The sequence below is a fragment of the Scyliorhinus canicula genome, chromosome 9 (assembly GCF_902713615.1).
Source record: "Scyliorhinus canicula chromosome 9, sScyCan1.1, whole genome shotgun sequence".
NCBI classification, from domain to species: Eukaryota; Metazoa; Chordata; class Chondrichthyes; order Carcharhiniformes; family Scyliorhinidae; genus Scyliorhinus; species Scyliorhinus canicula.
Genome location: NC_052154.1, coordinates 181848313 through 181869420, shown reverse-complemented (window position 1 = coordinate 181869420; position 21108 = coordinate 181848313). Strand labels below are relative to the sequence as shown.

General features: G+C 44.3%; 1 protein-coding gene across 2 annotated transcripts in view; it reads right to left on the bottom strand.

The window, feature by feature from the left end:
- Positions 1-21108, bottom strand: part of alkbh3 (alkB homolog 3, alpha-ketoglutarate dependent dioxygenase) — a 97220-nt gene that overhangs the window by 14047 nt on the left and 62065 nt on the right. For both annotated transcript variants that reach the window (XM_038808279.1, XM_038808280.1), the window contains exon 9: positions 5911-6009. In XM_038808279.1, the coding sequence (XP_038664207.1) occupies positions 5911-6009 (99 nt within the window). The remainder of the gene's footprint in view (positions 1-5910; positions 6010-21108) is intronic.

Sequence of the window (21108 nt, the reverse complement as noted above, 5' to 3'; positions counted from 1 at the left end):
CCCCCCCCCCTCAACATGTTTATTTAGTTTGGTTTTGGGCCTTAGCTAGCCATCGAACCCCCGTAACGAACCTGTAGCCCCCCCCCCCTCCCGCTACCTTCCCCCGACTATTCTTCCTCTTGTACATTGGCCACAAATAGGTCCCGGAACAGTTGCATGAATGGCTCCCACGTTCTGTGGAAGCCGTCGTCCGACCCTCGGATGGCAAATTTGATTTTCTCCATTTGGAGAGATTCCGAGAGGTCGGACAGCCAGTCCGCAGCTCTGGGCGGTGCTGCTGACCGCCAGCCAAACAGGATTCTACGGCGGGCGATCAGGGAGGCAAAGGCAAGGGCGTCTGCCCTCCTCCCCAGGAATAGATCTGGCTGTTCTGAAACCCCGAAGACCGCCACTATCGGGCATGGCTCCACCCTCACTCCCACCACTTTGGACATAACCTCGAAGAAGGCTGTCCAGTACTCCACGAGTCTGGGGCAAGACCAGAACATGTGGGCGTGGTTGGCCGGGCCTCTTTGGCACCGTTCACATCTGTCTTCCACCTCCGGGAAGAACCTACTCATACGGGTTCTTGTTAAGTGGGCTCTATGTACCACTTTTAGTTGCGTCAGGCTGAGCCTTGCGCACGTGGAGGTGGAGTTGACCCTATGCAGTGCTTCGCTCCAGAGTCCCCACCCGATCTCCATCCCCAGGTCGTCCTCCCATTTCCTCCTTGTTGCGTCCAGTACGGTGTCGTCCCTATCTACCAGTCGGTCATACATGTCACTACAGTTCCCTTTCTCTAGGATACTTGCGTCCAGTAGGTCTTCCAGTAGTGTCTGTCGTGGCGGTTGTGGGTACGTCCTTGTCTCCTTTCGTAGGAAGTTTTTGAGCTGCAGGTACCGTAGCTTGTTCCCCCCAGCTAGCTGAAATTTCTCTGTCAGTTCGTCCAGTGTTGCGATCCTGTCGTCCGTGTATAGGTCCCTGACTGTCAGTGTCCCCCCGTCCTGCCTCCACCTTTTGAAGGTGGCGTCGGTCAGTGCTGGTTTGAACCTATGGTTGTTGCAGATGGGAGCCCTGTTCGACATTTTGGTCAGGCCAAGTTGCTGCCGCAGTTGGTTCCAGGATTGGAGGGTGGCTGTCACCACTGGGCTGCTGGAGTGTTTTTTGGGTGGGGATGGGAGTGCTGCCGTGGCGAGGGCCCGAAGGGAGGTTCCCATGCAGGAGGCCTCCTCCGCACGCACCCACTCAGCTTCTGGCTCCTGGATCCATCCCCTTACTCGCTCGGCTGTTGCTGCCCAGTGGTAGAATTGTAGATTCGGGAGGGCTAACCCTCCCCTGGTTTTTGTTTTTTGTAAGACCTTCTTTGGGATCCTAGCATTTTTACCCCCCCATACGAACGCCATGATGAGTTTGTCCAGCGCTTTGAAAAAGGCCTTGGGGATGTAGATCGGAATGGATCTAAACAGGAAGAGGAACCTGGGCAGTACGTTCATTTTGATCGTCTGAACTCTCCCCGCGAGGGAGAGCAGGAGTGTGTCACAGCTCTACATTTTCACGTTTTCTAGGCCAAGCATACCGTAGACAGAGACGCCAGGTTGCACAAAAACCCAGGTCAGGTGACTGGGTGCAGAGCACCATGAAAGACTAGTATCCCAGTTAGGGCATAGGAAGAGGGGATTTCAAAAGGTCCCAAAAGAAGAGTCCAAGAGAGGGGGCAGGACAGGTCCCAGCTTAGTTAAGAGAGGAGCAGAGAAATATGTTCCTAATGGAAAGAGAGCTGTGAGGCACAGGCTTTAAGCGAAGAAGGCAGCTGTGTCGTTGGCTGCTGGGGCAAAGGTCCTTCTTTGGAGAAGCAGTGTTCTGCTCGGCATGGCCAAAGAGCTGAAGTTGTGCTTGTGAGTTGGTGCAATACTCAGGAATCTGGGGAAATGGAATCTCAGGAGACAAGATTGAAACCCTGCGAGGTTAGCCATCGATGATGCTGTTTGAATTGGAAAGACTTTTGGAGAGAATGCCAAGGCAAGATCTTTGAAGGTGAAGATTGGAATCTTTCAAGAGAGAGAAAGAGTTTTAGTGAGACTTGTCTTGATCACATCTGCCAGTTATTGTGTAGTACGGTGTGTTTGACCACAGTTTGCCGTTAGTTTATATGTCCTTCATATTAACCCTGAATACTATAGTATAAGATAGAGATATAAAGTGCTTTATCTTTCCGACCTTGTATTCTAAAGTTTATTTTTGTTTGTCCAAAGCCTGTGGAATCCTGAGGCGTTATTGTATTAACAAGTGTCTTGAACTTCAAACTTTATTTACTTTAAACAAAATGTATTGGTCCCTAGCTGAATCTTACCAAAAAGTTGGGGTTTGATCAAGGATCATAACAAAAGTTATGGAGTCTTTGGACTTGTCATAATCCTTGCACCCTCATCACTCATCCCAATGTTAGGCACTGACTCATATGGAAATCAACTGCTCACAACTTTACTGTCCTATTTGGCTCCAAACTTAGCTTCCAAACCCATATCCGCCTCCATTACTAAGGCTGCCTATTTCTATTGGTGCCTTCCAGCAGTGGCTTGCATCACCCTCATCAACACTTTTGTGTCCTCCAGACTTGAACATTCCAATACTCTCCACTAGCCTCCATTAACATCAGATAATCAAAAACTCTGCTATGTGTATCTTAACCCCCATATTGTCCTGCTTATCCACGGCTGTGATTCCTTCAGAGCTTCCTCCAATTCCATCTTTTTCATCACTTGTTCACAGGATGTGAATGTCACTGACTAGGTTAGGGTTAACTGCCCATCGCGAATTGCCGTCGAGAAGGTGGTGGTGGGCAATCTTATTTAAATTTTGCAGACCATGTGATATAGATACTCCTGCAGACCTGTTAGGGAGGGAGCTCCATTTAACTGGGCAGCAATGAAGGGATGGTGATATATTTTTATGTCAGAATGGTGGGTAACTTGGAGGGGGATTTGCAGGTGGTTTTCTTCCCACATGCCTGCTGCCCTTGTGCCTCTAAGGCAGTAAAGGTCCCAAGTTTGGGAGGTGCTGTTGAAGATGCCTTGGTGAGTTGCTGCAAAGCATCTTGTACCGGTACACACTGTAACCACATCACACAAGTGAGGGAGTGAATGTTTAGGTGGTGAGTGGGATGGCTTTGTCCAGGATCATGTTGAACATCTTAATTGTTGCTGGAGCTGCACTCATCCAATGCCCCAGTCTCTGACTTGCTTTAGTAGCCACAGTATTCATATTTATTGGCTAGCCCAGTCAGGTATCTAGTCAATGATGACTCCCAGGATATTGATAGTGTGAGATTCAGCAATGGTAATGTCATTGGAGATCAAGGGGTGGTCTTGTTGAAGATAGATTAGTAGAGCACTGAAGGAGACTGTTCAGCCAATGCATTTGTGCCAAATTAGGCCTCAATTATTCAATACTCCCTCACACTTGTTAGCTTTGCCGTACCATAAAATGGAGGCTTTGCCGTTAGTCAGTGAAGGCCTTTAGTCTGGAATTCCTTCCCTTATGCTTTGCCTTTTTCTCCTCCTATAGGACCCTCCTTTTAAACTATCTCTTCAACCAAGCATTTAGTCATCCCCCTTCTTTCATTTTTGTGTGATTACTCTGTGAAGTGCATTCAAATCATTTAAAGGTGCTGTATAAATTATGATTGTCAAGCAATTAAAAATTAACTGTGATAAATTTTGTGATTAGAATTTTAAATCTCATTTCATCTTGGTTTTAATTGCAGCAGGACTCAGCAAGCCAAAACTGGGGATCTTTGGAACAACAGGCCTGATGGGGCCCAAGGCTGATGGAGAGAGAGGCTGAGGATCGATGATGAGCACCACTGACAAAGACTGCTGTACTCGCACTCTGCTGTCTCCCTGGCAACAGCACACATACGCAGGAGGCAAGTATCACACATGCCCAGAAACTTATGGTGAGTCGTACTGAAGGTTGCAGGCAGCCCCAAGATTTTTGATGCACAACCTCTTCACTTAATGTGCAGAAAATATTAATCGAAAGAAGATTTACTGCATTAACCATGGGGGATAATTGTGATTACATGGCAACCCTGATATAAACACAAGCTGTTGTTTCATTGCGAGGATGAATAATTAGTGTGGGATTTCACAGTTTTCAGTCTAAGACTGGCAAACACAAGGTACATTTGAGTTGCTTTTACATAGTCGCAGACTTAGAAATGGGACATTCCAGGCAGTATCTTAGCTAAGAACTGACTATGTAGATTTCACACACACACACCTAATTGGGGCAGCAGATTTTTAGGTACCTGAATCCATTGATGCAATAATAGCAAAGAAGCACTTTAACCGCTGTCTCTGAGGTTTGTTCAGCTTTAAGTTCAGAGAATGCCTTTGTGGTTCACTCAAATAAATAACATGTTTCATAAAGACTTAACTCTGCAGATAAGACAATTAATATGTACGAAATCAAACCAAATGTACCATAATTCTTCTGTTGTTGGAGCACAGAATGTATTCACAGCTGTGAATAAATAGAGCAAAATGTGATTGCAGATGTTGAAACAAAACCTGGGCAAAGAGGCAGGGTGAATTACACACTCAGTTTCCTCTTCTTCTTATTTTGTAGAATGTGGGTGTTGCTCGCTGGGCCAGCATTCGTTTCCCATGCCTAATTGCCCTTGAGAAGGGGGTGGCCGGGGCAGCATGGTGGCACAGTGGGTTAGCCCTGCTGCTCACGGCGCCGAGGTCCCAGGTTCGATCTAGGCTCCGGGTCACTGTCAGTGTGGAGTTTGCACATTCTCCCCGTGTTTGCGTGGGTTTCACAACCCAAAGATGTGCAGGTTAGGTGGATTGGCCACGCTAAATTGCCCCTTAATTGGAAAAAATGAATTGGGTACTCTAAATATATTTTTTAAAAAGAGAAGGGGGTGGCGAGCCACCTTCTTGAACCTCTGTAGTCCCGATGGTGTAGGTACACCCACTGTGCTGTTAGGAAGGGAGTTCCAGTATCTTGACACAACAGTAAAGGAATGGCAAGATAGTTCCAAGTCAGGATGGTGTGTGGCTAGGAGGGGAACATGCAGGTGGTGATATTCCCGTGCAACTGTGCCTTGTCCTTCTAGGTGGTAGTAGCCGCGGGTTTGGAATGTGCTACCGAAGGAGCCTTGGTGAGTTGCTGCAGTGCATCTTGTAGGTCTTCGAGTCTGCACCAACCTTCTGAAAGAGCCCCACTCCCCCCCCCCCCCCCCCCCCCCCCCCATTTCCCTAACCCCCCCCCCCCCCCTAAGCTTCACATTATTGGACACTATGGAGCAACTTGGCATGGCCAATGCATCTAACCTGCACACCTTTAGACCTTGGGAGGAAACCAGAGCACTCGGAGGAAACCAGCGCAGACATGGGGAGAATGTACAAACTCCACACAGTCACCCAGAGTGGGATTGTACCAGTGTCCCTGGCACTGTGAGGCAGCAGTGCTAACCACTGTGCCACCATGCCGCCCCTTACAGCCACTGCCCATTACAGCTAATTACAATGTTTTGCAAATTCATAGTAAATTAATGTGAGATAAATTAAGGTTGCCTGGGATGCATCAGGAATGCCAGTCCTATTCACTCTTTTCTTCCCCAAGGTGCTGTTTATGGGTTCCTGCTGTACACAAATTGGCTGCACGGTCTCCGACATTACAAAAGCGACCCTGTGTGATTTAAAGTGCTTTGGGACATCCTGAGGTCATGAAGGGCACTATCAAAATGCAAATCTTTCTTTTTCTATCTCCCTGCAGGAAAGTGCAACTGCACAGTACCAGCCCTGGGTCCTTGTGCTTGCAAATGCTGAGGCTTCTGACGGAGAAATCATTTTTATTTGAGGAGTATTCTGTACTGGAACATCTGGTCTATTGCTTAGAGACTCTTAGTATGTTTCTCACCTGCCAATCCTTCTGAGTTTCCCCTTCCATTACTAACAAACACCCATGGCTGAGTGGGATGCGAATTCTTTCTGCATATGTATAATCTCCTTTCTCTTCCTGTGTGGAAGAAAAGAGAGGTGATGAAACAATTTAAGCATACCATAACAACTCATGAAAAGAAATTCAGGTATGACGTATTCCCAGATTTACTGGATATGGTACAATTCATAGTACTACTGCTAAGTAGGCTAGCTGTTCATATAGCTGACAATGAAAATATTTGTTCAAGAAAACAACATTGATAAAAATCCAAACCATAATACATATTCATATGTTTAAAATGGTGCCTCAACACCAATCTCACACCTTCACTGAGGCAAAACGTTCCTTAAAAAAATAGACTTAATTCTGGCCAGTCGCCGAAGCATTTGAAGATAGTTAGGTTCTGTGGTGGCGCTATACATGGTTTAGGTCCCAGTATGTATGTCCCCATATCCAGTCATTCTGCTGTGGGGAAAAGGCGCACTGAAAGCCAGACAGTTCCGAAAAAGGGAGACGAGTTAAAATGCAGAGAGAGCTATTGCCTGGCTGCTCATGTGACTTTCAACAGATGGTTTCAAAATGTCACTGGGAACGATTAAGAACAGGATCCTGCGCTCTCAGTCACAGACTAAGTCAGCTGCAGGAGTCCCGAGAAAGACTATGAAATAAATAATTACTTGGAGGAATATCAATCTGAGCAACAAGAATAGGAGTTTGGAAACTATACAGAAATACATTACAAGCTAATGCATTTTTAACATTTTCTGGATTACATTTCCACTGTACTTTCCCTTTGATTTTTCTACATTAGAAAACAATTCTATATTAGAATTTATTCTTCTACAAAGAAGAACAAGGTAGCCTGCCTCAACGACTACCGACTGGTGGCCCTGACGTCTGTTATAATGAAATGCTTCGAGCGGCTAGTCACGAGACGGATCAAAGACAGCCTCCCAGACGGTCTCAATCCATTGCAATTCGCCTATCACTGGTCCACAGCAGATGCTATCTCCCTGGCTCTACAATCAACAATTGAACACCTCGACAATGTGAGACTGTTGTTCATAGACTACAGCTCTGCCTTCAACACCATTATCCCGACAAGACTAATAACCAAACTCTGCAACCATTGACTTGTGCACTCTGTGCAGCTGGATCCTTGATTTCCTCACCAACAGACCGCAATCTGTCAGGATCGGTAACAGCACCTCCTCCACAATAATCCTCAACACCGAGGCCCTGCAAGGATGTGTGCTCAGTCATCTACTGTACTCCCTGTACACACATGACTTTGTGACAAGATTTAACTCCAACTCAATCTATAGGTTTTGCGGATGATACAACTGTGGTGGGTCGTATCTCAAACAATGACGAACAGAGATAGATCACTTGGTTGCATGGTGTACCGAAAACAACCTCTCTCTAAATGCTGGAATGGCCAAGGAACTGATCATCGACTTCAGGAAGCAAAGCACAATACACCCCCCACTGTCTGCATCAATGGCTCCCATGTGGATGGAGATGGTCGATAGCTTTAGGTTCCTGGGGCTCACCATCACCAACAGTCTGTCCTGGTCCACTCACGTTGATGCAACAGTCAGGAAAGCCCAACAACGTCTCTACTTCCTGCGGAAGCTAACAAAATTCAGCATGACTGCATTGACTCTCACAAACCTCTACAGATGTGCCATAGAGAGCATCCTATCCGGCTGCATCACAGCCTGGTATGGCAACTGCTCAGTCCAAGATCGCAAGAAACTGCAGCGTGTGGTGAACTCAGCCCAACGCACCACACAAGCTTGCCACCCCCACATTGATTCTGTCGACATCTCCCGCTGTCTCAGGAAGGCAGACAACATTATCAGAGACCCCTCCCACCTTCTTCCAGACCCTTCCATCAGGCAGAAGATACAGAAGTCCTCAGACCCATACATCCAGGCATAAGAACAGCTTCTTCCCCACAGTTACTAGACTCCTCAACAACTCTCCCTCGGACTGATTTGTTCCCTGTAAGAACAGTATTCACGATGCCCTATGCTGCTCTCGCTCATGTATTTGCTTTGTTTGGCCCCTTGTTCCGCACTGTAACCAATCACTGTTTGTCAATGTACCATTTGTCAATGCACTCTATCGATTTTTTTTTTGGTCCACTATGTACGTACTGTGTATGTTCCCTTGGCCTCAGAAAAATACTTTTCACTGTACTTTGTTACATGTGACAATAAATCAAATCAAATATTTACAAAAATGTATGTTTAGCACAATCACGTCTGGTAATCACCAACCTTTTTCATAAACCAATATTAAAAATGTTGTTTGATTAATGGGGTATATACAATTATAAGTATTACAAGATACAGGCTACTTCAGAAGGAGGTCAGGCTTAAGTCTGGCAACTAATGTATGCGTATTATCATACAACACATTAAATAAAACCCCTCGCTGCTATTTTAACAGAAATATTAACCCGTTCAAAATAAACACACTTTAAAAATGAACACATTTTTATAACAGTGATAATGAATTTCCAGTCTTTAAACACACACTTAAAAATGTTCACCTCTTCACGTTTGGATATCTATTGAAACCAGATTGCAATTTAACATTATTCAGACTGGCTTGAAGTTGCTTCTCCTCATAAAGGTGATTGGTTGAGTGGATGAAGTGTAAGTCCACAATGAGAAAGTGATGGAAATATTAGAGACTGAATCAATACTGGCCAACTTGGTTCAGCTGGCATTAGTTGTAAGCCACAAGTTAAAAGATTGTGGGTTCAAGTTCACATGACTTAATGTCAGCTCACAATTCAGCAAATTACTGAGGAGTGCTACATTGTCAGAGGGGCCACTTTTAAAACAAGGGGCTGGATTCGCCGGTCGCCGAAATCATGTTCGCCGACTAGCCCGAGAATCCAAGTTTCTAGCGAAATCGGGTGCCGCTTTCGCGATGCTCCGGCCCCAGTACCACATATCAATGGCCTCAGAACATTCCCTGAGGCTCGACCCCGATGCTCCGCCTCCGACCGGCCAAGTTCCCGACAGCGTGGGTCTCTCATGGTCTCACCCGTCGCAAACTCGGCGTGGCGGCTGCGGACTCAGTCCAGCGCCGCCACAGTCGAGGGAGGGCTGATCCGCGGGCAGGGGGTAATTACACTGTGGGGCGTTGGTCCCGGGCGCACAAGCCTGCAGAAAATGGGGGGGACTATTTCGCGGGCCGGGTCCATGAGCGGCCGCGGCCATGTAGCATGGCGCAGCCATCGCCATGAGCAGATCAAAGAACAAAGAAAATTACAGCGCAGGAACAGGCCCTTCGGCCCTCCAAGCCTGCACTGTTCCAAATCCTCTATCTAAAACTGTTGCCTATTTTCTAAGGATCTGTATCCCTCTGCTCCCTGCCCATTCATGTATCTGGCTAGATGCATCTTAAGTGACGCTATCGTGCCCGCCTCTACCACCTCCACCGGCAAAGTGTTCCAGGCACCCACCACCCTCTGCATAAAGAACTTTCCACGTATGTCTCCCTGAAACTTTTCCCCTCTCAACTTGAACTCGTGACCCCTAGTAATTGAGTCCCCCACTCTGGGAAAAAGCTTCTTGCTATCACCCTGTCTATACCTCTCATGATTTTGTTGACCTCAATGAGGTCCCCCCTCAACCTCCGTCTTTCTAATGAAAATAATACTAATCTACTCAACCTCTCTTCATAGCTAGCTCCCTCTATACCAGGCAACATCCTGGTGAACCTCCTCTGCACCTTCTCCAATGTATCCACATCCTTTTGGTAATGTGGCGACCAGAACTGTATGCAGTATTCCAAATGTGGCAGAACCAAAGTCTTATACAACTGTAACATGACCTGCCAACTCTTGTACTCAATACCTCTTCCGATGAAGGAAAGCATGCCGTATGCCTTCTTGACCACTCTATCGACCTGCGCAGCCACCTTCAGGGTACAATGGACTTGAACACCCAGATATCTCTGTACATCAATTTTCCCCAGGGCTTTTTCATTTACCGTTTAGTTCGCTCTTGAATTGCATCTTCCAAAATGCATCACCTCACATTTGCCCGTATTGAACTCCATCTGCCATTTCTCCACCCAACTCTCCAATCTATCTATATACTGCTGTATTCTCTGACAGTCCCCTTCACTATCTGCTACTCCACCAATCTTAGTGTCATCTGCAAACTTGTTAATCAGACCACCTATATCTTCCTCCAGATCATTTATGTATATCACAAACAACAGTGGTCCCAGCACGGATCCCTGTGGAACACAACTGGTCACAGTGCTCCATTTTGAGAAACTCCCTTCCAATACTACTCTCTGTCTCCTGTTGCCCACCCAGTTCTTTATCCATCTAGCTAGTACACCCTGGACCCCATGAGACTTCACTTTCTCCATCAGCCTACCCTGGGGAACCTTATCAAACGCCTTACTGAAGTCCAGGTATATGACATCTACAGCCCTAAGAATTCTATTAAGTTGGTAAGACGTGATCTTCCCTGCACAAAACCATGTTGCCTATCACTGATCAGCCCATTTTCTTCCAAATGGGAATAGATCCTATCCCTCAGTATCTTCTCCAGCAGCTTCCCTACCACTGAAGTCAGGCTCACTGGTCTATAATTACCTGGATTATCTCTGCTACCGTTCTTAAACAAGGGGACAACATTAGTAATTCTCAAGTCCTCCGGTAACTCACCCATGTTCAAGGATGCTGCAAAGATATCTGTTAAGGCCCCAGCTATTTCCTCTCTCATTTCCCTTAGTAACGTGGGATAGATCCCATCCGGACCTGGGGACTTGTCCACCTTAATGCCTTTTAGAATACCCAACACATCCTCCCTCCTTATGCCGACTTGACCTGAGTAATCAAACATCTATCCCTAACCTCAACATCCATCATGTCCCTCTCCTCGGTGAATACCGATGCAAAGTACTCGTTAAGAATCTCACCCATTTTCTCTGACTCCATGCATAACTTTCCTCCTTTGTCCTTGAGTGGGCCAACCCTTTCTCTAGTTACCCTCTTGCTCCTTATATATGAATAAAAGGCTTTGGGATTTTCCTTAACCCTGTTTGCTAAAGATATTTCATGACCCCTTTTAGCCCTCTTGATTCCTCGTTTCAGATTGGTTCTCCATTCCCGATATTCTTCCAAAGCTTCGTCTGTCTTCAGTCGCCTAGACCTTATGTATGCTTCCTTTTTCCTCTTAACTAGTCTCACAATTTCACCTGTCATCCATGGTTCCCTAATCTTGCCATTTCTATCCCTCATTTTCACAGGGACATGTCTGTCCTGCACTCTAATTAACCTCTCTTTAAAAGCCTCCCACATATCAAATGTGGATTTACCTTCAAACAGCTGCTCCCAATCCACATTCCCCAGCTCCTGCCAAATTTTGGTATAGTTGGCCAAAAGCTAGAGCCGGGTGCTCTACGCTGCCGTCCTGCTAGCCCCCAGCAAAACGGGGACTCGCTGCCCATTTTGTGCCAGTTTTTCTGGCGTAAAACACCACCATTCCCACGCCAGCGTGGGGACATAGGCCCAAAATCGGAGAATCCAGCCCAAGTTCTTTCAATCAGTGAGAAACTGAGACACAGATTATCTTTACACTGTGGGAAAAGAGGTGTGTTTGCTTGAGATGTGGACAATATAAATACATAACTAAAATGGAGAATCATTTAAATCATTGCCTGATGGACGGGCAACAAGCGGCTCATCCATCAGGGTTTTGACTGGGGCCCGCAGAACATTTTGTTTAGAGAGTGGAATTTGCGAGCGTGAGAATGAAGCTGGGAGATAAAAGGTTGTGAGAAAGAAGGAGGCTGAGAGTGGAGCCGGTGAGATAAATGAGAGTGAGAAACAACGAAGTTGAAGCTGGAGTGATTGGTTGTTGAGTATTTTACTTGTTTTTCTCAGTTATATTTTTAAAATAAATTTAGTGTACCCAATTATTTTTCTTTTACCAATTAAGGGGCAATTTAGCATGGCCAATCCACCTACGCTGCACACCTTTGGGTTGTGGGGGTGAAGCCCACGCAGACATGGGGAGAATGTGCAAACTCCACACGGACAGTGACCCAAAGCCGGGTTTCGAACCCGGGTCCTCAGCGCCGCAGTCCCAGTGCTAACCACTGCGCCACATGCCGCCCTTTTCTCATTTATCTTTAAATATTGGTACAATTTATTAGTAACTGTAAGATTTTCTTCATAATGAAGTTTTCATAACAGCAGTAATAAAGATTATCGGGAGCAGTAGGATTTGTTAATCAAGGTAAATCAAGGGAAATAAATAAAAATAAATAAATATAAAATAAATGCCTAAAACACACACATATCTATGGAACTACATATATGAAATTACTTTTAATTGTAGCTGGTCCTAGCTTCGATAAGCAAGGTAAATTGCAATTTACCTAAATAAGCGCAAATATTTATTTTGTTTTCTAATTTGAATTTGATGACAGTTCTATTAATATGTGAATGATTTAGCATTTTCTATAACACATATTTGATATGAAATATTTTATATGTATCAAATGCATTCAATCTTATTCATGGGGTCATCGTTAGAGCACACGCCCGATTTCAAACCTGTGGCCCATTGAAATGAAGGAAGCCACTCACTAGCAGAGGTTGTCCATCACCGATTTAAATGAAGAATGACATTGCGGCAAAATCATTACCCGATTCTGGAATATGTACCAAACAAGGCAAACAACTTACTATCACATTAGAATGAGAGAAGGAAGATATCTTTCAAAGGATTGCCAGTCAAAAGAAGTTACATCTTTGCATCATGAATGCCAATAGAATCTCTACAGCAGGGGTGGGCAAACTACGGCCCGCGGGCCGCATACGGCCCGCCAAAGGTATTTCTGCGGCCCACCAAGTCATTAAAAAAAAAAAAAAAAAATTTTTTTTTAAAAAACAAAATTTTTTTTAAATTTTTTTTTTAAGGTTAATGGGGGGGGGGCTGTTAGGTTACTTACTGGTATAGGGTGGATACGTTGACTTGAGTAGGGTGATCATTGCTCGGCACAACGTCGAGGGCCGAAGGGCCTGTTCTGTGCTGTACTGTTCTATGTTCTATATGAGGCGCCCAGAATCATAACCGGGTGAAGTAATTATTTTACTTAATATACTATGCGGCCCTTTGTAAATTGTGAATTTCTGAATGTGGCCCTTGCACGGAAAAGTTTGCCCACCCCTGCTCTACAGTGTAGAAGCAGACCATTCGGCCCATCGGGTCTGCACCGACCCTTGGAAAGAGTAACGTACCTATGCCCCGACCCTATCCCGTAACCCAGTCGTCCCACCCAATATGCTTTCGGACATTAAGGGGCAATTTAGCATGGACAATCCGCCTAACCTGCACCTGCACCCATTGCTGAACAAACAGCTTAGAGACTCATGTATCATTGAAATTAGACTTTGCATTTTAAAAACCAAATCGGGGTTTATAATGTACTGTTTCGCACTGTGGCCTGTGACATGACTCTTTCTCTCTCCTTGCCACCCTGAGAAAAAAGCTGCTGTAACATTGTCCCGAAAAGACAATGTGGGTGGAACATTCAAAGGCTTCAAATGCCATTTGCACATGGCTCACCAGCAAAATGAACTTTACATTACCCAGGGGAGAGGAAGCAGTCAATACAAGGGCTTGTTCCTGACAGCAATACATCTGAGAATGGTCTGCAGTTGGCCCCAACCTCCTCCCCCCCCCCCCCCCCCAAAAAAAAACCCCTTCAACATCAGTCAGTGCCGTGTGCTTACTTTTCCCATAGTGGAATTCGAACCTATCTCATAGAGTCACTCAAACCATGTGGTGAGGAGTTTTTAAAAAAAAACTCATCCAAGCAATGATAATGAAGATTTGCATGCCATGTTCCCCTGTAAAACAACTGTGCTGCGAATACAAATTTTTGACACACCTAAATGGCAAATGTTCCCTCAGCTAGCCCTCCAACCATTTCATTGCAAAGCTAAACAAATACCGTCTACAATGTAATACTTAAGCTCCGAGGCAGATTACTGTTATTGAGTTGTCCATGGGAAGGTGCATATTTTTATTTTCTTTCCTACAGGAAAGCTATTCAAAGATGCCTAATACATATACTTTATACCAGTACTTTAATGCAGTTGCTATGGTAACCTTCAGCAGCACAAGTTAGATTTTCTTGGTTATGTAATGCCTCCCACACAATTTTCAGTAGCACCACTACAAACCACAGGCAGTCATTTCCAAAAGAAACGATCGGTTTTTCAGATTGTTTTTAAAGCAGAATTGTCACGAGCATGCAAGTTTGATGCTTGGAACTATTAAAGTTTCCAGAATGAGTTATAAATATAGACAATGAAATTATGTGAATCAATTTAATCTGCGTCTTTGATTTTATGCAGATATCCTATTACATCAACACGATTGGTTGATGCTGAGGATATGCCATTCAAGCAACACCCCGGCCTTTGGTGTAGTTTAAGTAATGTTGGAGGGCAATTTGGGCATCTTTAGAGATCAGAACCACTTTAAAACCTACAGTTCCATTTTAACGGGGAAGTTAAATTCTTTAGTTAGGACTGTGGGAGTTGTCAATTGTGACAGGCATTGCAAGGACACAATTTGCCTGAGAAGACAGGCAGAGAAACTGCATATGTTAGAATTCAAGGTCTACTCTACAATGTGTAACAGGGTGCCATTGGGATGACTCCAGTGTGTCTGCTGATAACATGCAGGGAGGGCTGAAAGACAGCATCCATGCCTCAACAAGAGCAATTAAACAGCAGAGGAGGAAGGATTGATGACTACACCCCACCAATATCACTGGCTACAAACCAACATACTTGCCTTTTTGATGGTTGGATAGTTTAATTAAGCATGCGGACCCTTAATGTGATTGGTTAATTATTCTCATACACTGTGCATGATGTAACCTTAATCAATAGTCCTCATCGGACACAGATAACTGGTAACAAGTATTGGCAGATGCTAATTTCTAGTAAAAGAATCTTGAAGTATAACTGTCTGTACTCTCATTAAATCTGGGCTTTTTGGTGTCCTAATTGAAATGCCGAGAGCCCTCGTTATGGCTTGTAAATAAACTGGATCCTTTACTCCAAGAATCTTCGTCTGGTTTCTCATGAGTGGAAGAGTGAAGTACACTAAGGTCGAATAGCTGTACTTTTCTCCGCAACAATTACCAATGGTTGATTTTTTTAAAAATGCTTCAACAATGGTTATCTGGCAAAGGCGTGGGGAGTTATGTATCTGACACGCAAGCAGTCCAATGGCAGTTTACTTCATGGTCACCAGCAAATTATGGAAATACCAACGTTCAACCTGGACTAATAAAATGGGGTAGGTTGCTCACTAATTACAGAGTTTAATACCATAAAGACTGAAGTGGTTAAATGAGAGTAAAGTCAAATATGTTACGATTCTGATGGGTGGAGTGTGCACTCTGCCTAGCCCCATTACTCCACAGGTCACAACATTAGTATAATGTTTAATTCATTCACCAAAATGACCAATTGTTTACCCTTGCTAGTTAGACCCACAACAGAGGAGACTTTAACCAGGCGTCTTTCAATAAACTCAGAATGATTGATTTATTGCAAAACAAATCTTTTTTAAAAAAAACAAGGTACAAAAACTGGTGAACACACAATTTGGAAGTGTAATTATCTGTCGCTTTTAAAATACCCCAGCACACATGCACAGAGTTCCTCTCTAAAACGGAAAGGGTTTAATTCTATTATGGGCGACATGTTACCACTGTTGCTTCACAGCACCAGGGTCCCAGGTTCGCTTCCCGCTTGGGTCACTGGCTGTGCGGAGTCTGCACGTTCCCCCCCGTGTCTGCGTGGGTTTCCTCCGGGGGCTGTTCCGCTTTACTCCCACAAGTCCCGAAAGACATCCTCATTAGGTGAATTGGACATTCTGAATTCTCCCTCAGTGTACCCAAACAGGCGCCGGGATGTGACGACTAGGGGATTTTCACAGTAACTTCATTGCAGTGTTAATGTAAGTCCGATTGTGACTCTAATAAAGATTATTATTACCGTTGAGAGCAGCATTTAAGCTGCGGCCTAATCTCAAACTGACATTCTACCGATTTGCAATATAATTAATCATTGTTTGCTTTATTGACTAGACTTGCACTTATCTATATATAATTTCTTCCACTTGAACAATTTGTCTCACAACCAGCAGCAAAATGCACTGAGAAAATGTTTTCAATATGGCAAAACATCTCAAGGATGCTTCAAAAGAGGAGTGGTGGCACTGGGGGAGAAAGAGGCAAAGAAAGGAGAATTGACTGTGCAGGGACTGGGAGGAAGGAGCCTGTTGGAGAAATAGATATTCAGAAGGATTTTTCAGAGAAGGAATGAGGAAAGAAAGAGAGAAAGAGAAAATATGTAAAATAATGTTGGAAGAGACAGAAAGTAATCGTAAAAGGGAAAAGCCAAATAGGAAAGGAAGCAAGCAAAGAGGGCACTCAGTCGAGCGTGTATCTTAGCCACACTGTGGTAACATAAATGTTATGACAATTAAGTAGCTCTTCCTTGCGTCTTTTCCCTGCCTGGTTGATGCTCTGTAAAGGCAAAGCTGGACAAAAAACGTGTTATTCAGAGTTTCCATCTCACTGAGAAGGCTTCAGGCCAATCCACACACACAACAACCTGCTCTGAAAGCTCTGCTCACATTTTGACAGCTTTGACAAATTGCACCACAACAGCTAAGACAACCCACAACATTCCAAAATAATCAACAACATTCTAAATCAAACAACCCACAATGTTCTAAAAAAAGTCAATTTGTCCCATCTCCTACTTGTGGGCGGCACCGTGGTACAGTAATGAGCACAGCTGCCTCACAGTGCCAGCGACCCTGATTCAATTACAACCTTGGGTAGCTGTCTGTGGAATTGTATGTTCTTCGCTGAATGATCACATCATTTCACTCAACACCAGCTTAGACTTGGTACCCTCTGTTATGCTTTGCATATTTTGTCATGATGTTCCTTATATTGTGGTGCCTACACCACTGACACACCAGCTGCATACCCCTATAAGTCTTCAGAGGCGATTAAATATTTACGTGAAAGATAGTTCTGATGCAGACACTTGTATAGTAGGAGAAAAGCTGCCAACTGGAGCAATGCGTTTAAATTAAATAGTGGCCTTTTAAAAACAATATGGGTGTAGTTCCTTTCAAGCAATGTGTCGGATTTCATTTTTATTGACAAGAGAAACCAATGTCATGTGGTGAGGAAGACGGAGTTCAAATATCTTGGATAAATGGCTATTATGTTGGAGAAATGTTAAATAAATAACTGGGTGTTGATAGAATCCAAGCCGATGCGTGAAGAAGTCAAAACCAACACACAGAACTTTTCTTTATTGAGAGAATTTATTGACTTTGTTCTGTCTCATAGATCTCTTCTCATACACCCAGTGTCCCAGTGCGGTTTCCTCCCGCAGTCTAAAGATGTGCAAGTTAGGTGAATCGGTCATGATCAATTGCCCCTTAGTGTCCAAAGATGTGTAGTTTAGGTTAAGGGGCTATTGGGGTGGGGCGGGGGAATGGGCTTGGATGGAGTGCCCTTTCAGAGGGTCAGTGCAGACTCAATGGGCCGAATGACCTCCTTCTACACTGTAGGGATTCTATGATTCTAATCTTAGCAGATCCTTTAAGAAATTCCAGAGGGCAGCACGGTGGTGCAGTGTGTAGCACTGCCGCCTCATGGCGCCGAGGTCCCAGGTTCAATCCCGGTTCTGGGTCACTGTCCGTGTGGAGTTTGCACATTCGCTCCATGTTTCAGCTGGAATCCTCCAATTTTTTGACACTGCCATACTGTGACCCTTCACTAATTGATGGCAGAGCTATTAGCTCCATGTTTGTGAGGTTTCACCCTCACAACCCAAAGATGTGCAGGGTAGGTGAATTGGCCACGCTAAATTGCCCCTTAATTGGAAAAAATTAATTGGGTACTCTAAATTTATTTTAAAAACGAAATTCCAGGATCCACAACTTCATCACAAATTAATCCGTTTTTCGTTGATCTCTATTCTTTCATTGAAATCTGTCCATTAGTTTTTAAGATATATTGTTGACAGACAAATAAACAATAAACAGGATGAAAACATTACCTCTGCCCACCTCCAGCGGTGGAGGTACAAAAGAACAAAAATGGAGAAAGAAAGAGAAAAAGTAAGAGTCTGAAAGTGGACGTGTTGGGAAAGAGTTCAAGCTATAGCTAATAGCTCTGCCATCAATTAGTGAAGGGTCACAGTATGGCAGTGTCAAAAAATTGGAGGATTCCAGCTGAAACATGAGAAGGTGACGGAAACAGGGTAGAATGAAGAAATGAAGGGACATGTAAACAGTATTAGGACATTGGAATCAATAATATGGCAAATGGAGACAGGATATGGACAGTCATAGAATTTCATAGAAATAGTGGAGTTTTGAAAAGTAATAGTTTGTATCGAGTGCGTGTCAGTAGACTAGCAAGACAAAAACTGAACAGGCTGAGCATGGAGGTGACAGGAGTAAAGTCTCAGCATTAGTGAAAGTTAGCTCATAATGGATGTGGCTGATGGTATTAAGTTGAATTTGGCAATCTTCTTGATGGGCAGCTGTGGTGTTGAAACTCTGCCCAGAGGAGAGCGTGAACGTGCACCGCACTGGGTTCAACTTGAGCAAGCAACCAGAGAGTAGAATGTGAGTCAGATGTTAGGGTTCAGAGCTTCCAATATATAATTCAAGCCGATGGCTTTGATCTTAAGTTATTTATTATTTTATAAATTTTTAGGAGTTTTAAACAGAATGATTTCAAAGCTGAACTTAAAACCCTCCACTTGGAACTAGGTTAAATAGAGAGTGCAGCTGTAATTTCATCTACATTTATTTAGGTCGCTAATGATACTAAAATAAGTGGACAAGAAATGGGCCAGGATGGTGGCCTTATCACTGAATCAGTACTGAATGATTGCTACAGTGATTGGTGAGGCAATATATTAGATCTATTTTCAGTGCACGCTTCTTAAAAAGGGAAGGAGAGAAGATCATTACGAGACATACGTAGAGGACAAATTATTGCACCAAAGTTTATATGCCGTGCATGTTGTTCAAATACATTTGTTGCAATCAAAAACAAAACAATGATGCACTAAGTTCTAACAGTCTCAAAACAATCACTGTTCACATTTCCACAGAATGGTTCTACCTAGTGATAAAATTACAGACCATATTAGTCAATAGCAAGCTGCCAAGGACACTTAACATTGACGAATAATTCTGAAATCTTGTAGCCAGCTTTGTAAAACCTGTGAGGAGGAAACATCTTGGCTATATTTGAAAAATTACAATAACTTTGGTCACAATAGTTATTACCCTATTAACAGTGCAAAGTATTGCAACTAGCTTTGGAAAGATATTAAAAGAGTATCTGTCAATCAGAGAAAATTGGAAACCATTTTAGTTGTTGGAAATACAGCTGGACTACAATGATTCCAGAACCTATTCCAAGTCTTCTATCTTCAAAAGTCGATTTACTGATCTGCGGGAGTCAGACGATTGAAATACCTTGGCCTGAATTTCATACTCCCCATTGGCAAGTTTTTATGCAGGGAAAGTGTGAAAGTGAAGGAACGGGATTTCCTTTGCGTTACCGTTCGTCCCAACTCGCCAGGTGATTCAGAGGGGAACTCGCTTGTGTATAATTAATGAGGTTCCAAACACAGAATCTGGCACAGTATCCCTACCGGAAAGGCGCCCGCCACCAGCCTCCCAAACATGGGATGGGAGAGCTGTCAGCCAATCAGACTGGTCTTCAGCTCTCTAAGGTGGGAGATACTTCTGAGTCAGGGGCCGAAGTCCCACCTGCGGCGTGAAACGGCTGTGAAGCAGGCAGATCGGAGGGATATGTTCCCCACTGACAATTCAGATACCCTTCCATCCCAAATAATTCAGGCAGTAGTTTTCTTTAAAAAAAAAGTTTTATAATTTTAGTATTCTTTGTACTTTTGGTAGCGCAGCCCCTTTAAGGGGGCAGGCCTGCTGGACCATGTGACTGGCTTGGGGCCAATCACCTGGGAGCATTCGAACCCCGGTCAATAGCGAGTTTGCGCGGGGCCCTGGGAGCAGGGGCTGGGCATCGTGGATCCCGGAGCTGAAGAGAGAAGACCACCCTATTATGTTGTGCATGCTTATATATACCAGCCTTTGCCTTTTGTTAATAAACCCCTTTTTTACTACTGGAAGCCTCAAGAGTGTTTCTCAAGCCATCACAGTGCTCCTCCTTGTCTGTTTTAGATAGTGTTGAAACATCAAGCTCTTTTACCTTTTTAAAATTTAAGTGTTGATGACACTGCTGCTTTGAATAACCTACTAATTTGTGAGAAGGAGCTGAACTACAAAGAAGTTAATAATGTGGAGTATTTCAGTAATCCAGAAAATTCAGGTGTACATGTAAAATCTGCTCCTGCACAAGGGTCAACATAAATGGTTTTGAGACAAAATCATTCTAAAATAATCAATGCAAGTAAACAATGACAAGTTTAAAAAAAGATCTGATAAAGAATTAAATTGAGCTTAATGATTTATTTTTACACATTCAGGACATCACAAAATAACCAAATAACTTCATTAGTTTTGAAGTGTAGTCACCATTATGTAGACCAAGGGTTTTGCGAACTTTCCAAAACATGGAAGCCCGATTGACCTCCCAGGAGCATTGGGGAACCCGAAGCATTCTCATAATGTCGACACCCCTTTTCCTGCTGCAAAATAGGTACAAACATCAAGGGCAGGATTCTGTGATCCTGAGGCTAAGTGTTGACGCTGTTGGAAACGCCATCGCGTTTCTCGACGGCGTCGACACGGCCTCAGGATCAGCAATTCTGACCCCTACAGAAGGCCAGCACGGCACTGGAGTGGTTCACGCCACTCCAGCTGTTGATCCCGGCGTCAACTGGGCACCGCAGGATCCCGCATGCGCAGTGGCACCGGCGTCCTTGCGCGTATACGTAGTGGCTTCCTTCAATGCGCCGGCCCCGACGCAACATGGCGCAGGGCTACAGGGGCTGGCCCAGAAGAAAGGAGGCCCCCAGCCAGCGAGGCCAGCCAAGAATCGCGTAAAGTGGCTCCCGACTGGTGCCGC